The 24,577-nt window shown below is 44.8% G+C and overlaps 2 protein-coding genes across 9 annotated transcripts in view; both read right to left on the reverse strand.

Annotated features, from left to right (window-relative positions):
• Positions 1–804: 804 nt before the first annotated feature.
• tstd1 (thiosulfate sulfurtransferase like domain containing 1) lies at positions 805–2,411 on the reverse strand. The gene is made up of 4 exons (XM_028960669.1): positions 2,350–2,411; positions 1,716–1,838; positions 1,045–1,207; positions 805–958 (listed from the first exon to the last, which is right to left on the reverse strand). The coding sequence occupies exons 1-4, from the start codon at positions 2,360–2,362 to the stop codon at positions 904–906; spliced, it is 354 nt and encodes a 117-aa protein (XP_028816502.1). The 5' UTR covers positions 2,363–2,411; the 3' UTR covers positions 805–903.
• Positions 2,412–4,739: 2,328 nt separating this feature from the next.
• Positions 4,740–24,577, reverse strand: part of tenm2a (teneurin transmembrane protein 2a) — a 352,857-nt gene continuing 333,019 nt past the window's right edge. For 7 of the 8 annotated variants that reach the window (XM_028959730.1, XM_028959732.1, XM_028959731.1 and 4 more), the window contains 12 exons: positions 20,704–20,847; positions 19,659–19,908; positions 19,538–19,558; positions 18,831–19,060; positions 16,334–16,488; positions 15,186–16,090; positions 13,839–14,014; positions 10,852–11,087; positions 9,606–9,902; positions 7,591–9,208; positions 7,370–7,500; positions 4,740–7,018 (listed from right to left, as the gene is read on the reverse strand). In XM_028959730.1, the coding sequence (XP_028815563.1) occupies positions 6,281–7,018; positions 7,370–7,500; positions 7,591–9,208; positions 9,606–9,902; positions 10,852–11,087; positions 13,839–14,014; positions 15,186–16,090; positions 16,334–16,488; positions 18,831–19,060; positions 19,538–19,558; positions 19,659–19,908; positions 20,704–20,847 (4,901 nt within the window). In that variant the 3' untranslated portion in view covers positions 4,740–6,280. The remainder of the gene's footprint in view (positions 7,019–7,369; positions 7,501–7,590; positions 9,209–9,605; positions 9,903–10,851; positions 11,088–13,838; positions 14,015–15,185; positions 16,091–16,333; positions 16,489–18,830; positions 19,061–19,537; positions 19,559–19,658; positions 19,909–20,703; positions 20,848–24,577) is intronic. The other variant, XM_028959734.1, reaches the window with a different exon arrangement.

A 24,577-nucleotide genomic window follows, 5' to 3' on the forward strand; every position in this document is an offset into this window, starting at 1 on the left:
AAGTGCGACAGTGATCTATATAAGTGTCCATTTTAGCTGCACACGCCCGTCAGACTGCTGGTTAACGCGAGTTCCTTAGTCGCTTACATCCCTGTGCATTTAACTCATTATAAAATCATTTTCGTTTAATGGTTTTGGTTTAGGCCACGCACCAAAATGAGGAAATTATATTTTTAAAGGTTTAGTAATAAATCAAAATACCTGCAAAATTCATTGGCACTTTTAAGAATTTTTAGAAAACAAGTTATTTTAAGCCCTGAAAATTACTGTACGGAAAAGAGGTGAAGTAAACGCTCCAGATCAAGTTTATGCTGTTAAGAGGCAGTGTTAAAACGCATTGTTTCCACTTTTGGAAGTTTTTATAGCATGTGATTGCATTGGTGCTGTAATGTTTTCTACAAACCCTTTCTGTAAAATGGCATGCTTTGTCACAATCAGGGGTGTAGCACAAAACCGGGGCCTCGTCCCCTTTGACACCCTGCCCGGGTTGCAGGGTCAAATATCGAACCGCCAAAGTGCCACCGTCTCCACACACTGCTCCCTGGGCGCCTGTCATGGGTGCCCACTGCTCACTAAGGGTGGTGGGTTAAAAGCAGAGGACACATTTCGTTGTGTCACTGTGTGCTGGGCTTACTTTATATCACAATTACAAAAACAATCACTTTCTTCTTAACACATGTTCCTTGGAGGTGTGAATGCCACATTGCTAACCGCCACATGGCCCTATATGTATGCATTTACGTGAAATAAGGCTCAATGTATAACGATGAAAAACTACCACATCAATATTTATTTAAAAAAAAAAAAAGACATACTGAAAGCCAGTTGAAATGCACCAGTGCAGAAAATATAAAATACACATAGTGTATTACTGGCCGTCCAGAAAATCTTCACTAGAAAGCTTCACTTTCCTTCTTTTTCAGACCATTCTTTGTATGCTCCAAAGTAGTTGCGAGCCCTGAAATAAAAAGAAGATTGTTTTACTGATGTTCTTGTCAAACAGGGTGTTGTGCAGTCTCACGAGCATCATAATCATGTACACACTTCAGGTATCCAAGGGATTTAGCTTTATCTGTGGCTGCAGCCCCACGCCGGCCCAACTGGCAGTGGAAGACCAGCTCAGGGGTGTCCAGAGGAGGTTTGGGAACGCCGAACTTCTCCTGGAATGCCGTTGGCTCTAGAGTAAATGCGCTCTCCACTGTGTCCACTAGGGAAAAAAATCAGTCAGCTTGTTTACTATATGAATGATTTTACATGTAATGAGCACTGCTATCTTTTGGATCATTAAAGATGATCCAAATGTTTTATAGGATTCATTTTCCATTTGTCCATTTACCTGTGTAGAAAACACTAGTAAACAAACAAATTATGCACTTTTTAGCAGGAGACCATTCCAAAGCCAAGGTGCAACAGAATTCCTTCTCCGCATGTCTTATGCTGCGGACTAGGAAGCCCGTTTAAATTCTATTAAAAAAGCCAATGCAGTGTGTACAGATGGGAGTATCGTGAGTGCTTGGTTATCAAAAGCCTGGCATGGAGGATATATTATACATATTATCTCCATCGCATCGCATTGTACTTGTACCATGTACATGTACAATGAAAAGGTTTTACCCTGAAAGAATAATTAGAGAAAAAAAAACTTAGTGTGCTGTGCCAATGGCGCTGTTCATCAGAAAGAACAGCTTCTACTGGTGAATAAAACGCATGTGTACCTGGAATATTGACGGAGCCTGGGATGCGGCCCTTATCGAACTCCTCCTTCGTACGCACGTCCACTAACAGCAGCCCGCCGCGCTCCGCCATCAGGGCTTTGAGATCGTCGTAGGAGATGATGTCTGGGGGGGAAATGACGGCAGCACGATTGTTGGTGCTACTCGCATCGACCCGCGTCGCCGACATGCACAATTCCCGACACGCAAAACCACCCGAGCCGGTCGGGCAAGACGCAGTAAAAAAGCCAGGCAACTAAAGCGCAACGAAACGTGCCGCTGATCTGCTTAGTCATGGTGAGATTGTGCGCATCTGCCATGCAGACTTATTTATTCATTAAAAACTACAAAGGGAGAAACTTCAACAACAACAAAAACGTGGTGATACATATTGCAATCATAATTATATGTGATTAAATATAGTTATATATTATTGAATTATATATGATTCTTTATACATGATTTATGTATAAAGAACAATGTATTTATATTAGTTATTTGGGAGACACTAAACAAATCTTGAATAATTTGCGAAGATATTACAAAAAAGTCTGAGAATAAACAATTATTGACGTAGACACGCGTGGTTCCGGCGTTTATCATTTGTTAATTTAGAGTTTATCATCTGTTAATTTACCTGCGGCAGACATCGTGGTCCAAGTGAAGAGCTGTGTTCGCAGAGTCTCCACAACTTCCTGGTTGTACATTCAATTCAGTGGTTGTCGGGAAAGAACGCCATTGGTCCGATTTAGTGGGCGGGACATGTACAGCGGCCAATAGGGAAACACGGGTGAGCAGATGTGTTGCCAGGTCCGCCTATTTTAAACGTTGACTATATTGTCAAATCTACATCGCTGCTTTCTACGCAACATCATGTTTTACGTTTGCAACACTTTCATTTGAGGTTTTATGCGGTATTATATTATATTTGTTATTCATTATGTATTTATTGTAATGCTATACTGCTCGTATGTTACAACGTCTACAACAATTCATAAGCCATATGCACATTATGAGCATTTTCAGATTTGTAGGTCGTGTCTGCACCAAAAAAAAAATTGTTAAAAATTATGAATCCCAAACACTTAATACATCTCTCTGTATGTTTCAAGAATCACATACCATGTCCATAAACCAGGCCCATAGGTTGAGCTGCTTGCTTGTTTTTTTTTGTCAAATCTTGGTGAACATATTATCCACCGTTACTAAGAGAAGGCCCAGGGGACGGCTGTACTCAGACTTTACCCCTCAAGGGGATTTAGATTCTTCTTGAAAACAAGCTCACCGAGTGATCGTGTGCCGGTCTGGAAATTGTTGTTGTCTGATGCCCTGATGCTGTCTTTTCATATAAAGCTCTTTACATTCACTAATGTAAATCTAATTTACATGCAAAAAAACATTAGATAAATTTTCTCCATTGAAAGCCTTACATCAATAAGGCCTCAAATTGTTGTGACAAGAGTGAATATTTGAATACACTTATGTGTTTTCAGCTGGTAGATGTACAGAAATGAAGGAACATTCATACTCGTCCTGCAAGGAGATCAGATTTGCAAATGTATAGTCAAATAAAGAACTGAACAACTGTACAGTTGTGGCCAAAAGTTTTGTAAGAGATTTGCTGCGTCAGTGATTTAAATCTTTTTTTATCAGTTGTTTCTGTGGTGTATTGAAGTATAATTACAAGCATTTTATAAGTTTCAAATTGACAATTGCATCACGTTTATGCAAAGAGTCAATATTTTCATTGTTGTCCCTGACAGGCTGTCAACCAACTTCTGGCTAAATCCAGACTGATGGCAACCCATCCCTTCATAATCAGTGCTTGGAGTTTTGTGGGTGTCAGAATTTGTGTTTTTTTGTTTGTCCACCCACCTCTTGAGTTCAAGTTTCAAGTTCTCAATTGGATTAAGATTGGAGTTTCCTGGCCATGGACCCAAAATTTCAATGTTTTGTTCCCCAAACCACTTAGTTCTCACCTTGGCCTTATGGCACGGTGCTCTATCATGCTGGAAAAGGCATCGTTCTTCACCAAACTGTTCTTGGATGGTTGGGAGAAGTTACTGTCGGAGGATGTTTTGGTACCATTCTTTATTCATGACTGTGTTCTTAGGCAAGATTGTGAGTGAGCAAACTCCCTTGGATGAGAAGCAGCTCCACGGGTGAATGGTCTCAGGATGCTTTTCACCTTTTCTTCTCAGGACAATCATTTATCTAGATTCCCCAAACAATCAGAAAGGGCTTTGATCAGAGAAAATGACTTTACTCCAGTCCTCATCAGTCCAACCCCTGTACTTTCTGCAGAATATCAGTCTGTCCTTGATGATTTTCTTGGAGAGATGTGGCTTCTTCACTGCCCTTCTTGACACCAGGCCATCCTCCAAAAGTCTTCACCTCACTGTGTGTGTCCAGATGCACTCACACCCTTCTGCTATTCCTGAGCAAGCTCTGCATTGGTGGCACCCCAATCTTGCAGCTGAATCATCTTTAAGAGATGGTCCTTTCACTTGCTACACTTTCTTGGGCACCATGAAGATTTATTCACAACACTTGAACCTCTCTCCTTTAATTTTTTAGGTGGCATCTTAGTAGCAGCAATATCCTTGCCTGTGAACACAATGATGACTGCACCACAATGATGATTGAACGTGTTTCCTTGCAGGTAACCATGGTTAACAGAGGAAGAACAATGATTTCAAGCATCACCCTCCTTCTAAAGCATGTGCTCCTAAACACTCTCACTTGTGTTAATGATAGGATCACTGAAATGATCTCAGCAGGTCGTTTTGTGGCAGGGCTGAAATGCAGTGGAAATTTTTGTTTTTGGTTCATTTAAGTTCCTTTTCATGGCAAAGAGAAAATTCATCTAATGAATTTATCTGTGTCATTCTCAAAACTTTTGGATACGACTGTAGATATTGTGCTTTTCATTAAAATGCTTTTGAATTGGCCAGAATTTGTAAAGGGCCATCTTATGACCCAAGTCAAAGATTTATGGAAGAAAACACAGAAGAGGCGAGTCGTGTGTAAGTGACGTAAACAAGTACTTTTTTATTGATCAAGTCTCAGAAGAGTGTGAGATCCATCCCTCAATACTGATTTGGTACATCATGACATCCTTAATGAGCCTCTTCACAGTGGAAATAATCCAATGTCTACATTTTTGGGATCTAGAACAGCAACGTCTGTGTTAAAACAAAACTAAGGGAACATAAAACAACAAACTGGGGACTGATATTGTAGAGCGGGGATATCTGAGTGTCACAAAGTTCTAGTAGAGTAGTAGTAGTAGTAGTACCAGCTATAGTTCAGCACATAACAAGCCACTTCCTGTTAGAAATATAAAACTCGATATTATGAACAATATTCTACTGTGCTGCATGAAGGTAAGTCTATACACTGTACATACAGCTATATTTCGAAAAAACAAGTTTCACAGTTTTAAACTTTTATTTAAAGTATAAACCATTTTAAAACACTTTACATAAATTATTTTTGTCTGTGACTATAATTTGCTTATGAGCAAATCAAACTTAATATAAAAAAACATAATGAACTTTTCTTACATACTTTACAAAAGAAAATTAAAATTGGACCATCGATGCTCATAACTTTCAATTAAAATGGTGACTCATTCATGATTGTCATTGAGTACTAAGTATAATAAATAAATTTAAAAAAAGATTTAAAAAACGAAAAATAAATAGGTTTTATCTGGATAAAGCGTGAGTGTTGCTTCCAATATTTCTGTACAGAAGTGCCCAGGTGAAAGTCTCACAATTTCTACTGCAACAGAGAATGTACAAAACTATCGCATCTAGAGCACAACCCAAACCTCCCTAGCCGACACAACATATTTCTCCTCCCTACCTCAAAAATCAAAGAATGCTTCAATGTTAATTACTGCAAATATAGCCATCGTTTTTTTAGTCGTTATTTTATAAACATGGTTGTATTCTTCTTGCCGTTGGTTTCCAGGTCTGGAACGTTCCGCCTGTTTAAAGCAGGCGTAAGCAGTCTGTGGGTGGTGGTCTGCAGCAGCAGTTGACAGTTCTGTTGTGAAGAATGAGAGGCCTGAGACTGATATTCCTCCTCATCTGCTGTGCATTTTTTTTTTTAATGAACTTTTTTTTATCGTGGTCAGCGTGACCGGATCAGGCAGCAGTCTCTTGAGCCCGGTCGCACCGTGACGCCGCGCTCTCCGACATCCTCTTGGTGACCCAAAAATATGGGTGAAAACATCAAATCTTTTTTAAAAAGGGAAATTCTCTAGTTTAACAACATGTGTTGTGTTTAATTTTCATCAGTGTTCGTCAGTGCTTTGTTCAAGTCCTTTCGCCGAAGAGAAAAAAGCTCATATTCATTTTTTGCCTGTGGCAGTTAACGTGTTCTCTACGAGTTCCTCTTTTCAATGGTCCCTGCAGCGTTCCGAGTGTTACCCCGTTTATTTCTTCTCCATGGGAGGGGCAGAAACCAGGGAAAGACAGGGCTGAGAGAGGGAGAGGAGTACATAGTGGCGAAGATAGAAAAGAATAAATAAATAAAAGATGAGCGAATCTGTTGGTTTGTTACCTCCTCCCCATCTCATTCTGTCTTAAGAACTGGATGTTGGTGCTGCTGTCCGCCAGTTCGGGGTACTGCTCCACGGGCAGCACGTAGTACCCATCGTACCCCTGTACCCTCCCCGTAGACAAGAGCTGCTGCCTCTCTCCCTCGGTCCACAGCCGACTGCCTTCCTTCCCGTCTCGTACCCGCTGCTGCTCTCGCGCCCAGGCCCCGGCCAGCGCCCTCTGCCGGGCCAGTTCCAGCAGCCGGGCGTGCTCCTCCTCCAGCACGTCCAGCGCCAGGCCGTAACGGACGCTCAGCATCAGCGCGGGGACGCGGAACTCCACGGTCACCCCGCGCCGCGATCGCCCGCTCACGGTCACGTTGATGCCGGTCTCCAGCGACTTGCGGCCGTTGGTGAGTCCCAGTGCCAGCAGGTCGGTGTCCGGAGAGCCGATTTTCACGAAGAAGTGGCAGTCGTGGCCGTCCTGCGTGTACCGAGTTCCGTCCAGGTAAATGGCGCTGTTAAGCACCAGGGCCACCTTGCGGCTGTCGTCGCTTGCCATGCTGTTGGCGCTGGCCACCACGTGGCCCTCCTTTATTGCCAGCATCATCCCGTGACTGATGATAGGCATGCTGGTGCCAAACCAGTGGCCTGGACGCTCATGCCTGCCCCGCTGCTCCTTGTTCAACAGCCGCCCTTCCAGAGCCATGAAGGCCTGGTTGTGTCTTTCAGCTTCCTGCTGGACCCCAGTGATCAGCTGTTGAAAAAAAAAAGGAAATTATTGGCTAAATATGAAATGAAATATATCTAAGAAGAAAAAAAATATATGTATATATATATATGCAATATGATTAATGCATGTACATGAATCAGTAAATATGTTATATGTGCAAGTCCTACATTTGTCTGTAGTGTAACTTCAAATGGATGAGCAAGAAGTTTTAAGATTAAGTGTTTTGTTCCAGGATGGCTTGTCAACTGGTTCATAGAAAGGACTTCTAATTGGCAACATGCCAACACGTGGTGGTGAAGAAATATTAACTTTAGATCTAGAGACACCAAACGTTGTGCCTTATGCCCAATTCTGATCTCAGACGGGAAAACCCACCTGGCCATCCTCACACTCCTGACTTGCAAGCAGCTCATATGGAGGATCTACGAAGTAGAGTGTGTGTTTGGGGAAGCCAGGAATGATGTTACTCAGTTGGAAGCCAAACATCACCAACCAGCTCTTCACATCTGGGGAAAAAGAGAGAAGGAAAAAAATGGATTAGACATCAGAAGATGCAGGACATTGGATATTGATAAAAATGATATGACGGTGCTTACCTGTCACGTAGTTCTTGATGTCCATCACATCACTCAGGGGATTGTTGTTCTTGAACATGTAGAGGTTGAATGGCGCCAGCTCTTTGCTGATCTTCTGCCAGAGGCCGTAGTCAGGAGATGTCCAGCGGGCTGCCAGCACGTCGTAGTCCCTCTGGGTGAAGTGCACCAGCTTGGTCAGGGAGTCATAGAGACCCCCGTGGAATCCGACCACCAGTTGAAACTCTGGGTTGGAGTCGTGGTAGACCTCGCCGTACGCTGTGTACTGGACCTGCTTGATCATCTGGCCGTTGCTGCTGAAGACGGCCAGTGGTGTGCCTGTGTTGTCTGAAGCGATGTAGTACTCCTCCCCGCTGCTCACCTCCATGGCGAAGAGGTGGCCCTGCAGGTCGTAATACAGTGAGGTGATCTCAGAACTGGAGTGGTTGAAGACATGCGTGACTCGCGCTGGGTTGTTGAGGTTGGCATAGAAGAACTGCAGGTGCTGGCCCAGGCTGTTCTTGGTGGACACGCGTCGGCCGAGTCCGTCGTAGTGGTACTGGACGTTCCAACCACCCGGGCCACGGCTGTAGGCTCGCACCAGCTGGCCTTTAGAGTTGTAGTCGAAGACATCGGAACCTCTCTGGCTGAGGAACCCGTCCTCATCTAGCCGGTACTGCATGTCACCTAGACGAGTGATGCGATCGCGCAGGTCGTAGCGCAGCGGCATGAGTCGGGCGCTGTTCCCGGGGTTCAGCAGGTGGAGGTTCCCGTTGAGGTCATAACTGTAGCGCCAGGTGGACCAATCATTGACCTTCACACCACTGAGCTGGCCATCTCCGTCATACTCGTAGCGGTACTGCGTGGTGTTGGCGTACGGCCCGATCTTCAGCTCTCGCTTGATGACACGGCCCATGCTGTCGTACTGCACCGTCATCCAGTACATTAGCGAGCGGAAGATCTCGTACTGCACCTCCTTGATACGGCCGTGCGTGTCAAAGTGTTTGCTCAGTGTCATCACCGCGGTCGTGATGATCTGGTTAATGTCGTAGTAGATGACGCCAAACTTCCCGAAGTGCTCTATCTTCCCTGAGATCTCGTCGTAGCGGTACAAGTCCACCGGCAGAGGAGTCTCACTGATCACCGGCTTCATGCTGGCGATGCGGAAGCTGTTGTCGTGATATGTGTAGTCAAAGCGAGCGTTGACCATGCCCTCCTCCGAGAAGCGGTAGATTTGCTTGTCCACCAGCGGGCCCATCTTCCGATAGCGGATGGTGCAGGAGAAGCCCCCGCTCTGCAAGTTGACCATCTTTAACACGCCCGTCGTCTCATCGTAGCCGAACGTGACCGCGGTGCTGTCGTACAACACCTCGGAGAGCTTGGCCAGCTTGCCGTACTTGTAGAGCACCCGGCGACCTGTCCCGAGGTAGTAGACGGCCTGAGGGCGCCCGTCCTCGCTGAAGTCGTGGATGATGGAGGCGTTGCTCTCGGGGGGGCTGTAGGTGTTCCGGATGTAGCCGATGGAGACGTGGGTGAACATGGTGTGCCGGGCCACGCTGGGCATGGTGACGGCCGTGATGCGGCCAGAGGCGTCGAACTCGAAGATGTACTGTCTCTGGCTCTGCAGGAGCAGCACCATGGACTACGGAGAGATGAACGGCCAACATCATTATCATCGACAGGATAAAACGCTCGGCTTCGTTTTCTTTTATCCGGCCAAACTGGAAATCAATCCGGACATGGATTACTTTAATAGCATCGAGGAATCAGACTGCGGGGCATTCTCTTTCATATCTTACAATGAATAACGCATCCGTAATGATATTTGTGTCATTACTCAAAGACGGCTGAGTATCTTGCCACCGTAATTAGTTTGATTTATTGTGACAAGCTCGGAGACACAAAGTGCCGCTGACAAATGATGTTTACCTCTTAATTGTTAGTCACAGCGGTCGGCAAATAGCCTCCGCTATTCTCTTTTAATTGCCACGCTGGTGTAGCGCATTCATAATGTCTTTAAAACGGGACTGCTGACGCACCTTATCCAAGTAGCTGTAGCTCCACACTTTCCCGTCCACAAAGGACCGGGAGAGGATGCGCCCCTGGGGGTCGAACTCCGTCCTTTCGCTCATGCTGCCCCGCTGGAGGCCGACCAGCTGACCCGTGGCGGAGTACGACACGTTCACCACAGCCAGGCTGCTGCTGGGCTGCCAGATGGCCGGCCGGCCCTGGGCGTCGTAGGTGATGCGCAGAGTGAACTTCCTGTGGTCGTCGTAGATCTTTTCGGTGCGGGTATTCCTGTCGAAGTCGATGGAGAGGAGGTTGCGGCCGTGCGCCTGCGGAGAGATTGAGGGTGAAGGGTGGGACAGTTTGAGGATTTCTCCGGCAGTGATGCTAAAACACAGTTTGTATTCCGAACGCATCTCGAGTGGCCCTCTCTTCCAGTTTACCAATTGGCTGCGATGAGATTACTGTGCCTGGGGACACTCTGCACCAGAAATTAGATGGAGCTTTCACAGACTAAACAGGTGAAATTTTTGCAAAATATTTCCCGGCCAACGTTGCCTTGCGGGTCAGTCGCATAATCCATGTGACGATAATAGAGAATTTCGGAGTTTCCCGCCTCGTGATGGCTGCACCCTGTAAGATGTTGCCCATGGGACAACACTGATATCTTCTGGATTTACTGAAATAAACAGATGCAGAAATGACTGCTTGCTAGTATCTAGTATCTGGTGTATTTGAAACTCAGAAGATGAACTTCTCCACAAATATGAAAAGGAGGAGGAGCCTACTTCTTGTCAATCCAAGAATAGCGCAGTCCAACTCCTCCCATTTGCCCCCATCTCAATATTTTTTATCTGCACTACTTATTAATTAGGTTGATAAAATAAAGCATGCATCTCCCTTTCTGTAACTGGACACATAACTTCAAAGGTATTAGACAACTCCATGCACATGCAGCTAAAGAAAAATATTCCTGAAAATTCTTCTTATCTATATGACTGTCACGTTTCCGGGCGTTTCCCGGCGGCCATCTTTCTGACGTAGTTTTTGTATTTGCTCTGTCTCATGTTCCCCTGATTACCCTGACTAATTTCATCTGTTAGAATTAGTATAAATTTGCCCTTGCTGTGTCCCGTCATCTGTCATTTTACCCACAGGTTGTGTGTGTGGGTCCTCGTGCCGTGTCTATTTTACCGAAACTCCTTATCTTGGAAGTCGAGCGCGGCATCCTTCTGTTCCCATCAATAATCAAGACATTTGTCCAGTAAACCCGCTCACCCTCAGCTTCCGACCGAAGACAGTGACCTTGCCCTTGGTCAGCTCCTTACGCAGTCGCCACTCGATGGAGTTGAGGCCGTTGTCTGTGGGCAGCGTAATGTTCCGACGGCCGATGGTGGGGCTCACAGATCCCGCCAGGATGTGCGGTTCTGTGTGGAAGCTGATGCCCATGCCGTTGGCGTACATCACGCGCAGAGTCCCATTGTTGCACATCTGGTAGCTGTTCCGTACCTGGTCTATAGGGGGCGATAAATGCACAGAGAAAAGCTGTGAGACAAAAAAAAAAAAAAACAGACAATTTGACTTCTTGTTCACAAGCAGCAAGCAAAACTGTCACTTAGTTTCCTTTACAGAGAAGCGAGCTGTCAATCATCTCACTAAAAGCATTTTGCCGCTTCAACGACATGGATGGAGATAAGACCTGATTGCTTCGGTCTTCTGGAAAAAAAAAACAAGTGCCATTACGGAGTGGGAGCCTTTCTAGTTTATTGTTTCAAATGGTATCAGATCACAGGCCACATCTGAGATTGCGACATAAAAGAATAATGATCCATGGCACAAATTTGTAATAAACCCTCTGGCACACTTTAGCACTTTACCACTCCAAATGGACAGAGTGCATTTAGCGCTGTAGACTGTGTGAAAACGGAGAGGAGGACTACATTATCTCCACTGCTGCACTGATGATTATGTGTGTATGCGAGGGAGACAGGAGGACAGAGATGGAGAGGAAGATGCAATTGTGGAGGATAAAATCATAAAATGACAATAACAATAAAAAAAAAGGGTCGCTGGAGCCCATCCAGTTGGTGCAGGACCGACACACACACACATCATTCGTTCACTCACACACTCGTCACCAATCCACCTAGTGTACGTGCTTTTGGACGGTGGGAGGAAACTGGAATAACAGGAGGAAACCCGCACTAACACGGGGAGAGCGTGCAACTCACAACCTTCAAACCCACAACCTCGGAGGTGTGATGCCATGACGCTAATCATATGACCCTACTTTATTAAAAAAACATTTCCCAACACTTTACTTACACCACCAACCCTCAAGGCTCATGTAAGAAATGGAACCTTTCCTTTTTCTTTACTGTTATTATTATTATATATATTTTTTAATTCTCCACAGGCGCCACTGCTGTGTAGTTGCGCTGAAGCCTGAATTTATTTCCTGACTCGTCTCCCGCAGGGGTCATGGGGAGGAGGTCCGATCTGTCTTGTTCTTCCCCGCTCTCTGCTAAACAGGTAAAATAAGCTGTGGGATCAGGGGGCCAGAATGATTCGGAGAGGCCAAGGGAGGAAAAGAAAAAAAAAAACGGCAGGGTAATGAATTTCCTGCCAGTGGCATTCATCACCGAGAAGAGTTGCTCAAAGAGCAGGAAAACAGTAAATGTATCTGAGGTATACACACACACACACACACACACACAAGGGGGAGTTAGCAGCTTTTCCTTTTAGCGCGAGCACGGTTCAGGAAAGCATTGCAAGATGCAACAATCATCACAATAGCACCGGCACGGCCGGAAATGCCCACGGATAATTATCTCTGAACGGCCCCCCCATTTGCTTTTCATTTGCTCTTCACACAGGACCTTTTTCAAAGAGTCCACCACACAGACGGCCCGGATAATGAGGCTTTCGAGCAAATGACTATCAAATATTATGGATAATCAATAATTCATGGGTTTCGTCTTGCCACGTTCAAATATTTTCCTAACAAGACGATTAGCTCAGAAATGTCAGTTTGCTGTGGTGTGTGCAGCACAAATTTAACAGTAATTGGGAAGAAGTTAAACAGGAACACAAGCGTGTGTATTTCTAACATTCAGGATCCTATTTTAATGCAAAACATGCATTTGAGGAGAGAAAAAATGTGTGAACCTTTCATTCGTGTTCCTTAAACATGATTCACAGTTGGCTCAGCAGTGTACAGGAAAGACAAAAATTGGAAAAAAAAATAATAGTTTGACGGTTCAAAATGCATTCAGCCAATGAGGCCTAATTTATTGGAATAATTGGCCCATCTCCGTTACGCATAAATCCGGCTGCATTTCTGCAACTGGATGGTGTTTTTTTTTTTGTTTGCTCCTGTTCTTTTGGACCACTGCAGACAGACACCATGACACCTCCTAAAGCAGACCGGTATTTACCGACCCTTCGGATTACAGGCTGTCCAGCCTCACTCTTCCTTCAAAATGGAACGCATGTCTAATCAATTAATGAATGAGTTTATATTTTTTTATTTCACGGATGCACAAAGAGGAGGGAGAGTAAGAGATCTAAAAAGATATTATCCATCTGTGTGCAGATTTATTACCCTGTTTTAATGCAAAAATGTTCTTTTAGCTTTTTTTTGTAGCGGTCAGTGTTGATATTGTGGGATTCCGCGGCAAATAATGCATACTCATATCCCTTCTATATTGTTTACGCTTTCCCCCATCATGGTTATGAACATTACTCTTGTTATAGATTTGAATATTGTTATTCACGTGAGTCAGCCTAAACACTTCTCTTGCAGAATTGGATTTTGTGTTAGAAATCTGGTCACAATCATATAAAACTCAAAACCACCTTCCATAATCCACTTTCACCTTCATTTGTATTCTATTTAGATGACAGAGAACCGTACCACTGCTATCATGTTATTACGAAGTTAATACATCCTGCTTGACATTTTCAATACTTTGGTCGCATCTCGCACATCCCATGCTCTAATATTCCATGTGCACTTTTTTTTTATTTGTTGCACTTTATGGGATATTGTGACATCCTATTTAAACTTTGTATATTTGGATCTGTAATCTGTTGTTCATCTCATTTGTACATTGCATAATTTATTGTATTATTTTTACAAGCTTCTTTTTTAAACTGTATTTTTTATAATATATTGTATAAAATATAGTGTTTATAATATATTGTTATAATATATTCTTGACCAACACCAACAACCGGATACCAAATTCCTTGTTTTTACACACCTTGCACCACGGTGTAGGAAGCCTCCACGGATGACAGGTTAGTGATGACGGTGACGTCGTCGTCCCTGTTGGAGCTCTCAATGTCGATGTTGATGGAGCGCTCAATCTCTCTGCGCAAGCTGGTCACCATTCCCGTGGGGTAGGTGACATTAGTCAGCCTGCCCTCGCTGTCGTACCTGCAGGAGGAAGGCAACACGAACTCATTGGTCTGCGAGCGGAAGAGCCGCCGGGGTCTCTCACGTTTTGTAAATGAATGTCAGCGTGCGCAGGATGAACGGTGGAAATAAGACATGTATTAACCTTACAGGTGGTCTCACCGGCTGCAGTTTTACACCGTGTAAAAAAAAAGAGCGGCCCCTATGCCTGCATAATTAGCTTTCCACATGTTCCCAGTGAGAAGAACATTCATGCTGAACAGAACAGATTTCAGTCTCTGCTGGACTTGCGGTGGGAACACACAGTCGGGAGGACTGCTGAGAACAGATGACAGACACACTCTTCCCAGTGTGTGTGTGTGTGTGTGTGTGTGTGTGTGTGTGTGTGTGTGTGTGTGTTCATATGGGAAATTGAGTACGTTCTTTGGGGAATAAAGACTGTCACTGAGCTGTCAGTGTATCACAGTGCAGCTGAGAGTGGGGGAGCAGCCCTCTCCGTAGACGATCTGCTGCAGTCGGGACAATCAGCGGTAGTGCAGTACCACAGCCGGCCAGCAGAGGGAACTAGAGGTAAACTTATCTCACTGCTGAGAGCGCAGAGCATGGTATGTAGGGCACTTTTCCACTGTGCATTAATTTAGGAGGAAACTGGGATGATCAATGATGACAGCAAAATAGTAAAAAAAAAAAAAAAAAACATTTTAATATAATGAATCTGGGTTGTGATTGTTGCCAAGCTGCCTAATGTATTGAATCCTTTTCTGAGCCGTTTGGAAGGGTTGCCAGCTTTGGTCATTTAGGTGGAGGAAATTTTCTATTTGAGACATTACACATCCAATAAACTTTTTTTACCTTAATTTTCACCAGTCACTGTTTTCCTTTTTTTTTTTCTTAAAAAACTGGCTTATTCTTGTGCTGAAGCATGACAGAAGCATGAGAGTTTGGTTCATAATAGACCATCAGTCCACATCATGACAACTGTCAGCGTGCGCAGGATGAACGGTGGAAATAAGACATGTATTAACCTTACAGGTGGTCTCACCGGCTGCAGTTTTACACCGTGTAAAAAAAATTCCACCTTATTTCCACCTAACAGAACCTTTGGGGCTGGTTCAAGCTTTGAAGACCCTATATTCTAGTAGCAGTATCCTGTGATAAACCAGGAAATATGACGAGAATGTCAGGTTCTTACTTATAAAAGGTGGTCCATCCTGTCTCGTCTGCTTTGGACGCCAGTAGGCCCGTTTCTCCTGCATACTCCAGCTGCATGATCTCCTGGTTCAGAGCCAAAATTGACCTCAAGCTGCCGGTAGGGTCCAGGCCCAGCGTCACCACCTGGTTCTCTGGGAGCAGGACGAGTCGGAGCAGTCCGAAGGCTCCGCCCCCTCCGGTTCCTGGTCCGATCCCATCCCTCCGCACTTTCAGGGTGTTGTTGCAGTTGTCCACCACCGTGGCCAGCAGGCCGTCGGCTTCGTAGCTGAAGTTGTACAGGGGCTCCCCGGTCACCAGGCTTATGGTCTGCAGGTGGAGCCCCTCTTCGCTGAAGACGTACAGCTCCTGCTCCTGTGGGGAAGCCACCTCGTATCGCCCTGAGAGCGAGGGTGCCGGCCGGTTCTGCCGCACGGCGCGAATGCGGATGTTGTTGAGGTCGGCCACGTAGAGCGTTCCGTCCGGTGACACAGCCAGAGAGGCCGGCGAGTTCAGGCTGGCGTCGGTGGCGTAGCCGTCGTCCCCAGCGTAGCAGTTGCAGTTGACATCGTTCTTGCAGTCGCACTCAGACGTGGCCCCAGCCAGGAGCGAGATCTCTCCACCCGTGCTGACCTGCCGCACTCGGTTGATCTTCTTCTCGTCGGTCTCCGCGATGTACAGGATGCCGGCGTGAGAGATGGCGATGGCGGTGGCGCTCTCCAGGGCTGAGTGGATGGCCAGCTTGCTGAGGGAGTAGTCGATTCCCGGCACCTGGCAGTGCATGGGCCGTCCGGCGATGATGCTGACCTGGTGGTTCTCCGTGATGCGCAGGATGACGTTGTTCTCCAGGACGTACAGAGAGTTGTCCATCGGGTTCACAGCCAGGTCAGTGGGCCACTCTAATCGCACCTGAGGAGGAACAATGGACATCGTTCCTAAATGTAAAGCTTGAAGGTTGAAGCTGTATAAGGGCTCACCAACTGAATGCTGCCAGCCCAGTGCAGGGTGTACACACTATTACTCACACCTATGGGCGATCTTTTGAAATGTAGTCAAAATTAAACATCTTCCACTTGGAATTAAAGGGCTGACAATCTATTTGCATGTGTGGTGTGGTAAGTCCTGAAATACTCATGGTTTTTGGTTTCTTACCTGGCTAACATCCATGCTGGTGTCGCAGCTGAGGGGTCGTACTGCAGTCAGGTCATTGGCACCAAGCAGCGTGGAGATAATGCCGTTCTGGTCCACCTTGCGGATCATGGTGGCATCCACGAAGTACATGAGTCCATTCTTATCCACTGCAATACCTGAGCAAGTTCAAAGAAAAGGGCAACCTGTCAAAATCTCCAGCCAATTTAAGAATCTCCCAGTATAACAAGGACAAAAAATAAAAAGCCACAAAAAGTACTGTCATGTCATCATGTCGAACCCACAGACCTGCCTCATTACTCCCGGGGTAGGACATCAGCAATGTGATCAAAGAACGACTGCACATCTCTTATGTCCCGAAATTCCCCTCTCTCCCCAATAACCCTTTCTTTTTATCATTTTTTTAAAACCCCCTTTCCTTCAGCTCTCCGCTGCTTCTGTTTGGCTCCTCGTGTCACGTGTCATCCTCGCTTTAGAGCATCAGGACCGGTTATTTTGGGTAGAAGTGGCCCAGAAGGGCATATATAGGGATGCTTGTATGTCAGCCCTGAGACAGACGTCTGTAGGCATTTGCTGCTGTAGTGGTTCAGAGCCAGAGGAAGACAGGCAGGCTAGAGGATGAGCTGGCTGCGACTGCTTCACTTCTGTCTGACTCTGTAAACTCCTCGGGAACCGTGGGATATTCTTTGTGCAGTCTGGCACCTCTGAGCTTTCTCCTTGGGTACAAAATCCACACTGGAGATGGAAAAATGTGACAGTGTGACATTCTTGACAGTTTGGTGTCAGATTGGGAGACGTGAGAAAAGAGCTTCAAGGGGAAAAAAGGGTTTGAAACATATAGCTTTTGTTATTTTCTGTCCTGCTTTAGTGTATGGTGGACAGACAACCTTTTAAGGAAAAGCCAGAATAAATGAGGTTTGAGACTCATTGGTGGGAATTTGGTTAATTTGTTAGAGAGATGCATGACTGCAGATCAATTGAAAGTGGTTGAAAGTGATCGCCTTTATCCTATGATGAAACATTTTCGTCCTGATAGGAGGGTTGTCTTCTCAGATGATTAAGTGTTACTAAATAATCACATGAAACCTGATCTCCACATCAGTAGTATAAACTGAAGATACATCTTCACCATCATCACAACACCAGACTAGGGAAGGTCTTAGAAGCCTGAAGAAACTGGTACCATGTTAACATTATTTATATAAAATCATTAATTTCCCGTCATTTTTCTAATTAATTGCTAAATTAAATGAAAGAACATTTCATTTTTGCTAATAAAAAGTAGGAGTAAACTACTTTCAACCAATTTGGCAATATCAGTGGCCATATGTTGCCAGATTCAGTCACTTAAAATTCTTACTGTATATTTATATTGCACCAAAGGTATTCCTTTTTTTTGTATACACCCTGGATATAAGATGACAACCCATTTTCAGGCTTATTTTGAGAAAAAATATGACAAATATGGTCGTTTTCCCTTCATTTACCACTCATCTACATGTTAAAAAAATGCATGATGGCTTCTCAACCATAGAGACATTTTACCCCTGATTCCCCAAACTAACACAAACCAAAGCTCCAATTCCCTGTTCTAATCAACCCTGTCTCAGCAAAGCACCTTGGTATACCTTCAGAGGCTGGGTCTGTTACTTACTGTATTTACCCAGAGGAGGAGGAACTGCATTGAGACTGGTATTCCCAAAAGTGAATGGGAAAATTAATTAATAGCTTAGGGTGGGGATGTTCTCTTTGTGAAACATGATTTTAGACAAGACATTTTTTCTTCTTCCTTCAGAGGTGCTAGTGGCTGGGGGCAGTGAGGGAAAAGCCAAGGAAAGCGAGACGTCACCTCCTTCAGGTACAGAGATGCTGGAGGGACGTGTTAGAGCAAAGTGGCACTTGCCCCGACAGCAGCAGCACTCGGTGGGAAGAGCGAGTTGAGCAGCCGAGAGCCGGCAGACATATCTGTGAAATTAATATCTGAACCCCAAAATAGCTTCTAGCCAACAACGAGGAGTCAGGCTTCATAAGCGTCTCTCTGTCTGCGACTCTCTTTATTATGCTCTTTCCTCTCTTCCATCAGTTTACCTTCCATCAGCATTTCTCCTTCACCCTGTCAGGGTTATTACTTACGAAAAAAAAAGAAAAAAAGCAAATATGATGAAAAAAACCCCCCAGAAATGACCAAAAACTACAAACTCCCTTTCTTTTAATAACGCTTAATCCACACCATAGGTTGTGGGTGCCAGAGCCTATCCCCACACTCACACACATAGCCAATTTACAGACACCAATTTTTGGTTATTGTAATACACAGCACAGTGTGGCATTTCACTCTGTGTGGGAATTGCATCTTGATCAATGGTGCCAAAGTGGCACAAAGAATGTGCGCATGTATTTAGATGGTGGCCCGTTGAAAAAATAACGTCCATGCAAAGCAGGGACCAGGATTTGAACACTTGGCCACCAAAACTAATCAAACTGAACTTCTCCTCCTCACCCTTTGGACTCATGAGCGTTGCCTCCACCGCCTTCCCTCCGTCTCCGCAGCGCTCGTCAAAGGGCAGGCACTGCTCCCCAGTCCCAGCAACGACCTCAGCGTTATCAGCCAGCAGCCGCCCGCCTGTCAGGGAGCGCACCCGGTATATCCGACGAGAGTTTGTGTCAGAGATGAAGAGTGTGCCGGACACTGGGTCCACAGCCAGGAAGTACTTGTGTGTGGGGTTGTTGCTGTGGGACATGAAGTTCAACAGATCAGCAGATATTTTTTATACAAGTGCAGTTTGTTCTGACATCACATTGCAATTGGCTAATATATTGTGAGCCATTCAGAACGGTAAAATCCAGACCAAGATCCACTGCTCACGGCATGAATTAAAAAATAATCATAATTTTAAGAACCAATCTAAATACAACCTGACTGCTGACGGAATGACTTTGCTTAGCAACAATGGCAACATTTGACGAAATTAAATAATTTTTTTCATTGCTAAAACTAAATAAAATTTTGTCTCAAACTTTTCATCTCTGAAAATATGTTATAACTGCCATTAAAACCCACTGTCAGTTCTGCAGTGAAACACACAGCAAGTGAGGACATTAAAAGAATTTTAAATCCCCAGGCATAATGCTCTAGGCAGCCTCAGTAGCAAAGTTTGAGAACCAATGTCTTAAGTATTTAGACTGTAAGGATAGAGAAGATCTCACCTGTGGCGGAAATCCTTATTTCTTCAAGGTTAAATGTGAAAAGAAGAGGAAAACATGTTAGTGTCATGTCAGGACCAGATGAAAGGTAAACCAGGGAACAGATCTGGGTTCTGGGTTCTACCTGAGCTCCAGGATGCGTGTGGTGTTAAGAGACGGGAACACCCTGCGTACGAAGTTCAGATCTCCCACGTAGAGGCTGCCATCGATCCCCGCCGCCAACGCCACCGGAGCAAGCAGCTTGTTGCCATCGGCCAGGCCGTTACAGCTGGGACAGGAGATGCTGCGGCGTCGCCCATTACCCATGATGCTCGTGATCACAGGTGGCTGCTGGGATACGAACACGTTCTCTCCGCTGCCTTTGTGCAGAATGCCTGGCGACGGTGGAAGACAAATTCAGATGCAGAAAACGGTCTTGGAAAAGCCATTTTCTGGATAAACGGTTTATGGCTGCCGTTTATGGGCTTTTTGTTTTCAGCGGCTGCAACCACACCGTGGGTCTATTTCGCCGGTTATTGATTCACCCAACAGGCCTCTGAGTGGGGTGGCAGCGACTCTTCACCTTCTGATACAGCGTTTGCGCCGGGCTGAGGTCTGCTGCAGCGCAGCCTAACCAGGTTAAATGAAGAGCCGCATGCAGAGGAAAGGTCAACAACTCAATATACTTCACCTAATACCCCCATCAAAACCTCAGCAACACATTGGGTATGCAGACTTTGTTTTAAAAAAGAGATCTTTATGATAAAGGGTTTTTGCGATGTACAATGTGACCGTGGCCTATTATATAGAAACAAATGATTGAATACACACGCTTATTCATTCCCATAGGAACTTCCATGGGCACTGATGTGAGCATAGCCACAAAATGAGCTACTCGGGGTGGTCTTATGTTATGCGCACATGCACCCATACTTCTAGATAGGCACTTAGTACAACCCTGAAGTGGAAGTGGAAAATGAGATTTTCATGAGTCAACATTCAAGCCCAATGTCTGCGGTCGCCGCTCCATTTCCCCGCATGATTTCCCTCTAATGCAAGCAAATGCAACCATGCACAAAAATTTCCTCAAGGTTCCTTTTTTTAATATTGAAGGGTAATATAAAAGAATGCCACACTGAAATTTGCATGAGCGTGTAACCATGTTCACGTGGACGGGCATGAGCACGTACCACTGCGCAGGTTGAGGGTGTGGTGCTTATCCAGGGACCAGCCACCCAGGTTGGATGGCTCCAGCTCGTACCCCTGCAGCACAGCGGTCCTCTTCTCCCACAGGATCAGACTGGGGCACGACTCGTACTCATAACCCACCGACACTGCAGACAGAGAAGAAACGAGTTCTGAAGAATTGTGTCATGATTAAAGAGCGCTAGGTTTGTTAATATCATAATATTAAATACATTAAAGATTCTGTGTGAAGGGAGTGGGTGGTCTTTTTATAGGTGACCTGAAAATATTGCAGCACGAGAGACATGATCAGAATACTGAAAGAGACAAGTGATGAGGAGACTCATAATTGAACCTGACCGCTGCCACTTAGCACTCCTCACCTGCTATAAAAAGACAGAAGCGATAGGGTGCTAAGTTTTTCCTTATCACCTGTGTTAGGGCACTTCACACCTCGCTAATGCTTCCACGGGGCGCAAAATAATAATCCATTCTTTCTGTTTTAATTAGTGTATTTGCTCATTCTAACGTAAGACCACTTAATGGGAACCAGATGTTATGTGAAAGAACAAAACACGAAATGAATATGTGTTGTTGAACGGTGGCTGTTGTCGGTTTCATTTTTTTTTGTTTTGTAGATGCGCTGTGAGTGACGGTGTGTTTTTTTCCTCAGCAACTCTCATGTCATTGTAATTAAGCTCCAGTAGCTGCTTTTTGCCGCGCGCGTCGGCCCTGCTGGAGCCCTCGTGCACGTGCGGGTCGGCGATAATTCTCTCTGACGTTTAATAAACCCTCGCAGCGCCCACAGCTGAGTGGCGGGGGCGTGCAGCTGCTGAGGGGAGGACGCGGGAGCTAACCGTCCATGTATGAGGGCCTCTTATCGTAGTAGGCATTTGGGAATATGCAATGCGAGATCAACAGGAGGACTGGTTTGCAGATTAATTGCCCCTAAAATGGAAGGTACAACGGTGGGACTGTTCCAGGTAATCAGACTTTGCCCCTGCCAGCTCCTGGAGATTCTTCTCTACTGTCCTGTAGTGCTTTAGATACAAGAAATTAAAGTAAAGTCACCCGTGCCACAACAATTTCTTTCCAATGGGTAGAACCAAATGGCTTTGAAATTTTCTGACTAGCACTATTTACATAAATGAACAAATGTATCTTGAAACGGACAATCTAACTACACATTATGTTGGTGTGCAATTATTTCTGTCAGCCAGACCATGATATTTAATAATGTTTTTATGAGCCATGTTTAAATTGGGAGGAGGCCAATGATTGACGGCTCTCAAGCATGTCGGTTCCTCACGGTGGACATTTTACATGTGCAAAACATTATTATAGGTATCTTGTTTCCTTCTTGATTTATCCATTTATTTGTGTAGAACTCCTCTGACATTCTCTGCAGATCATGTACTGGCAGATCATTTTAGTTGATTCTACAGTTGTGGTCAAAGGTTTTGAGAATGGCACAAATACTGGTTTTCAAGGTTTGCTGCTTCAGTGGTTTTAGATCTTTTTGTCAGTTGTTTCTGTGGTGTGTTACAAGAATTACAAGCATTTTATATGTTTCAAGGGCTTTTATTGACAATTACATCAAGTTTATGCAAAGAGTCAATATTTGCCCCTTTTTCTCAATTCGCCCTGACAGGCTGTCAAATCAACTTCTGAGCAAAAACCTGACTGATGGCGACCCATTCCTTCATAATCAGTGCTGGGAGTTTGTCAGAATTTGTGGGTTTTGTTTGCCTCTTGAGTTCACGTTTCAAGTTCAGAATTGGATTAAGGTCCAGGGAGTTTCCTGATCATGGACCCAAAATTTCAATGTTTTGTTCCCTGATCCACTTAGTTCTCACTTTGGCCTTATGGCACGGTGCTCCATCATGCTGGAAAAGGCATCGTTCTTCACCAAACTGTTCTTGGATGGTTGGGAGAAGTTCCTGTCGCAGGAGGTTTTGGTACCATTCTTTATTCATGACTGTGTTCTTAGGCAAGATTGTGAGTGAGCTCCCTTGGATGAGGAGCAGCCCCACACATGAATGGTCTCAGGATGCTTTACTGTTGGCATGAGACAGGACTGATGGTAGCGCCCACCTTTTCTTCTCCTGACAATCATTTTTCCAGATGCCCCAAACAATTGAAATGGGGCTTCATCAGAGAAAATGACTTTACCCCAGTGTGTTCTCCACAGTGTGTTGCCAGTGTGTAATGTGTTTAGTACCCGTCTGGTAGCGTTCTGGACCAGCTGAAGCCGTGATAACAGTGACTGTGGGAGACCAAAATAGAGAGAGTTGCAATAGCCAAGTTGCGATGTAATAAAAGTGTTTATGGCCTTCTCAAAATCATTAAAATGTAAAAATGGTTCAACTTTATCTAAGACTCTCACACAATAAAAACTTGACTACAGAACTTATCTGCTTGTCCATTTTAAAATCACCATTCATGATTACACCCAAGTTCCGTACCAAACACTTAGTGTAGGATTCCTGGGAACCAAGGAATTAAAACCTCTGTTTTGCTTTCATTAAAATGTAAAAAGTTCAAAGCCATCCATTCTTGGATGTCATCCAGGCAGTCAAGTAATGGTTATAAAAAGCTGGTATGTGTCTGTTGTATGTGACTGTAAGAAAGAAAACATACAGTGTTACTGTGTGTGAGTGTTCGTGAGTGTATGTGTTTGTAACATGGCGTGCCCCTCATAATGGGGGTGAAATGCTGCAGCGGTTCCCCATAAGAACCCGCGAACAGCAAGAACAGGCCAATGAGACCAGGGACATCCATTGTTCATAAAGTACAGTTATGGAGCCCCCAGGTGCTGTTAAAACAGGTAGACATGTTACTTTGTCATCCGGTAGGTAGTTCCTTCGAAACCTGCAAAGAACATGCCCTGCCCTTCTTGACACCAGGCCATCATCCAAAAGTCTTCACCTCACTGTGTGTGCAGATGCCCTCACACCTGCCTGCTGCCACTCCTGAGCAAGCTCTGCACTGGTGGCACCCCGATCCCGCATCCCAGGATCCCCCGATCATGGGCACCATGAAGCCTTCTTCACAACACCTGAACCTGTCTTGAAGTTTTAGATAATCTGATTAATGATTGGTAAATTTGGTGTAATCTTAGTAGCAGCAATATCGTGCCTTCTTATTCACCGCAATGATGACTGCACATTTCCTTGCAGGTAACCATGGGTAGGAAGTGGGATAAAAGTTTTGTGGGATAAAGTTAATTTTCATAGTAAAGAGGGACTTTGCAATTCATCTGATCACTCTTCATAACATTCTGGAGTATATGCAAATTACCACAATAAAAACGATAGCAGCAAACTTTGTGAAAACCAGTATTTGTGTCATATTCTAATTTTTTGAACAAACATGCAGACAAACATGCAGATTATCTGTGCTTTCATTCCATCTTTCTGCCAGGTGAACTAGTGAATATTGACATTAGCAAATACTCGTAAAATAGTGCTGGGAAAATACGGCCTATAGTGTCATAATGTTTAGATAGATATAAAATGGTGTCATTTTTATAAGGACACGTGTTGTGGACGTGGACTCCTATGTCTAGACGTGTGCACACGTAATGTTATGTGCCTCCTTGTGAAACTCTATGGAGAGAAGTACTACTTGACTTGACCCCACATGGGTTATGTTCATCATGACAAACAAAAAGCATGGTATTTTCTCAGTGCGTGACCTCCCACTAGCACAGAATTGGTTGTTAGGGGCTTTTGGCAGACGCCCTGCAAAAAAAGGGTGATTTCATCAACCAAAACCAGACCGGGTAATCATATCTTTTTGAAAATGCTGACACCACGGTTTCAACTTGTTGATATTCTCGGCAGTTTAGAGGAGCAGGTGTTTATTGGTCTTGAAAAG

The sequence above is a fragment of the Denticeps clupeoides genome, chromosome 18, assembly GCF_900700375.1.
Source record: "Denticeps clupeoides chromosome 18, fDenClu1.1, whole genome shotgun sequence".
NCBI lineage: Eukaryota > Metazoa > Chordata > Actinopteri > Clupeiformes > Denticipitidae > Denticeps > Denticeps clupeoides.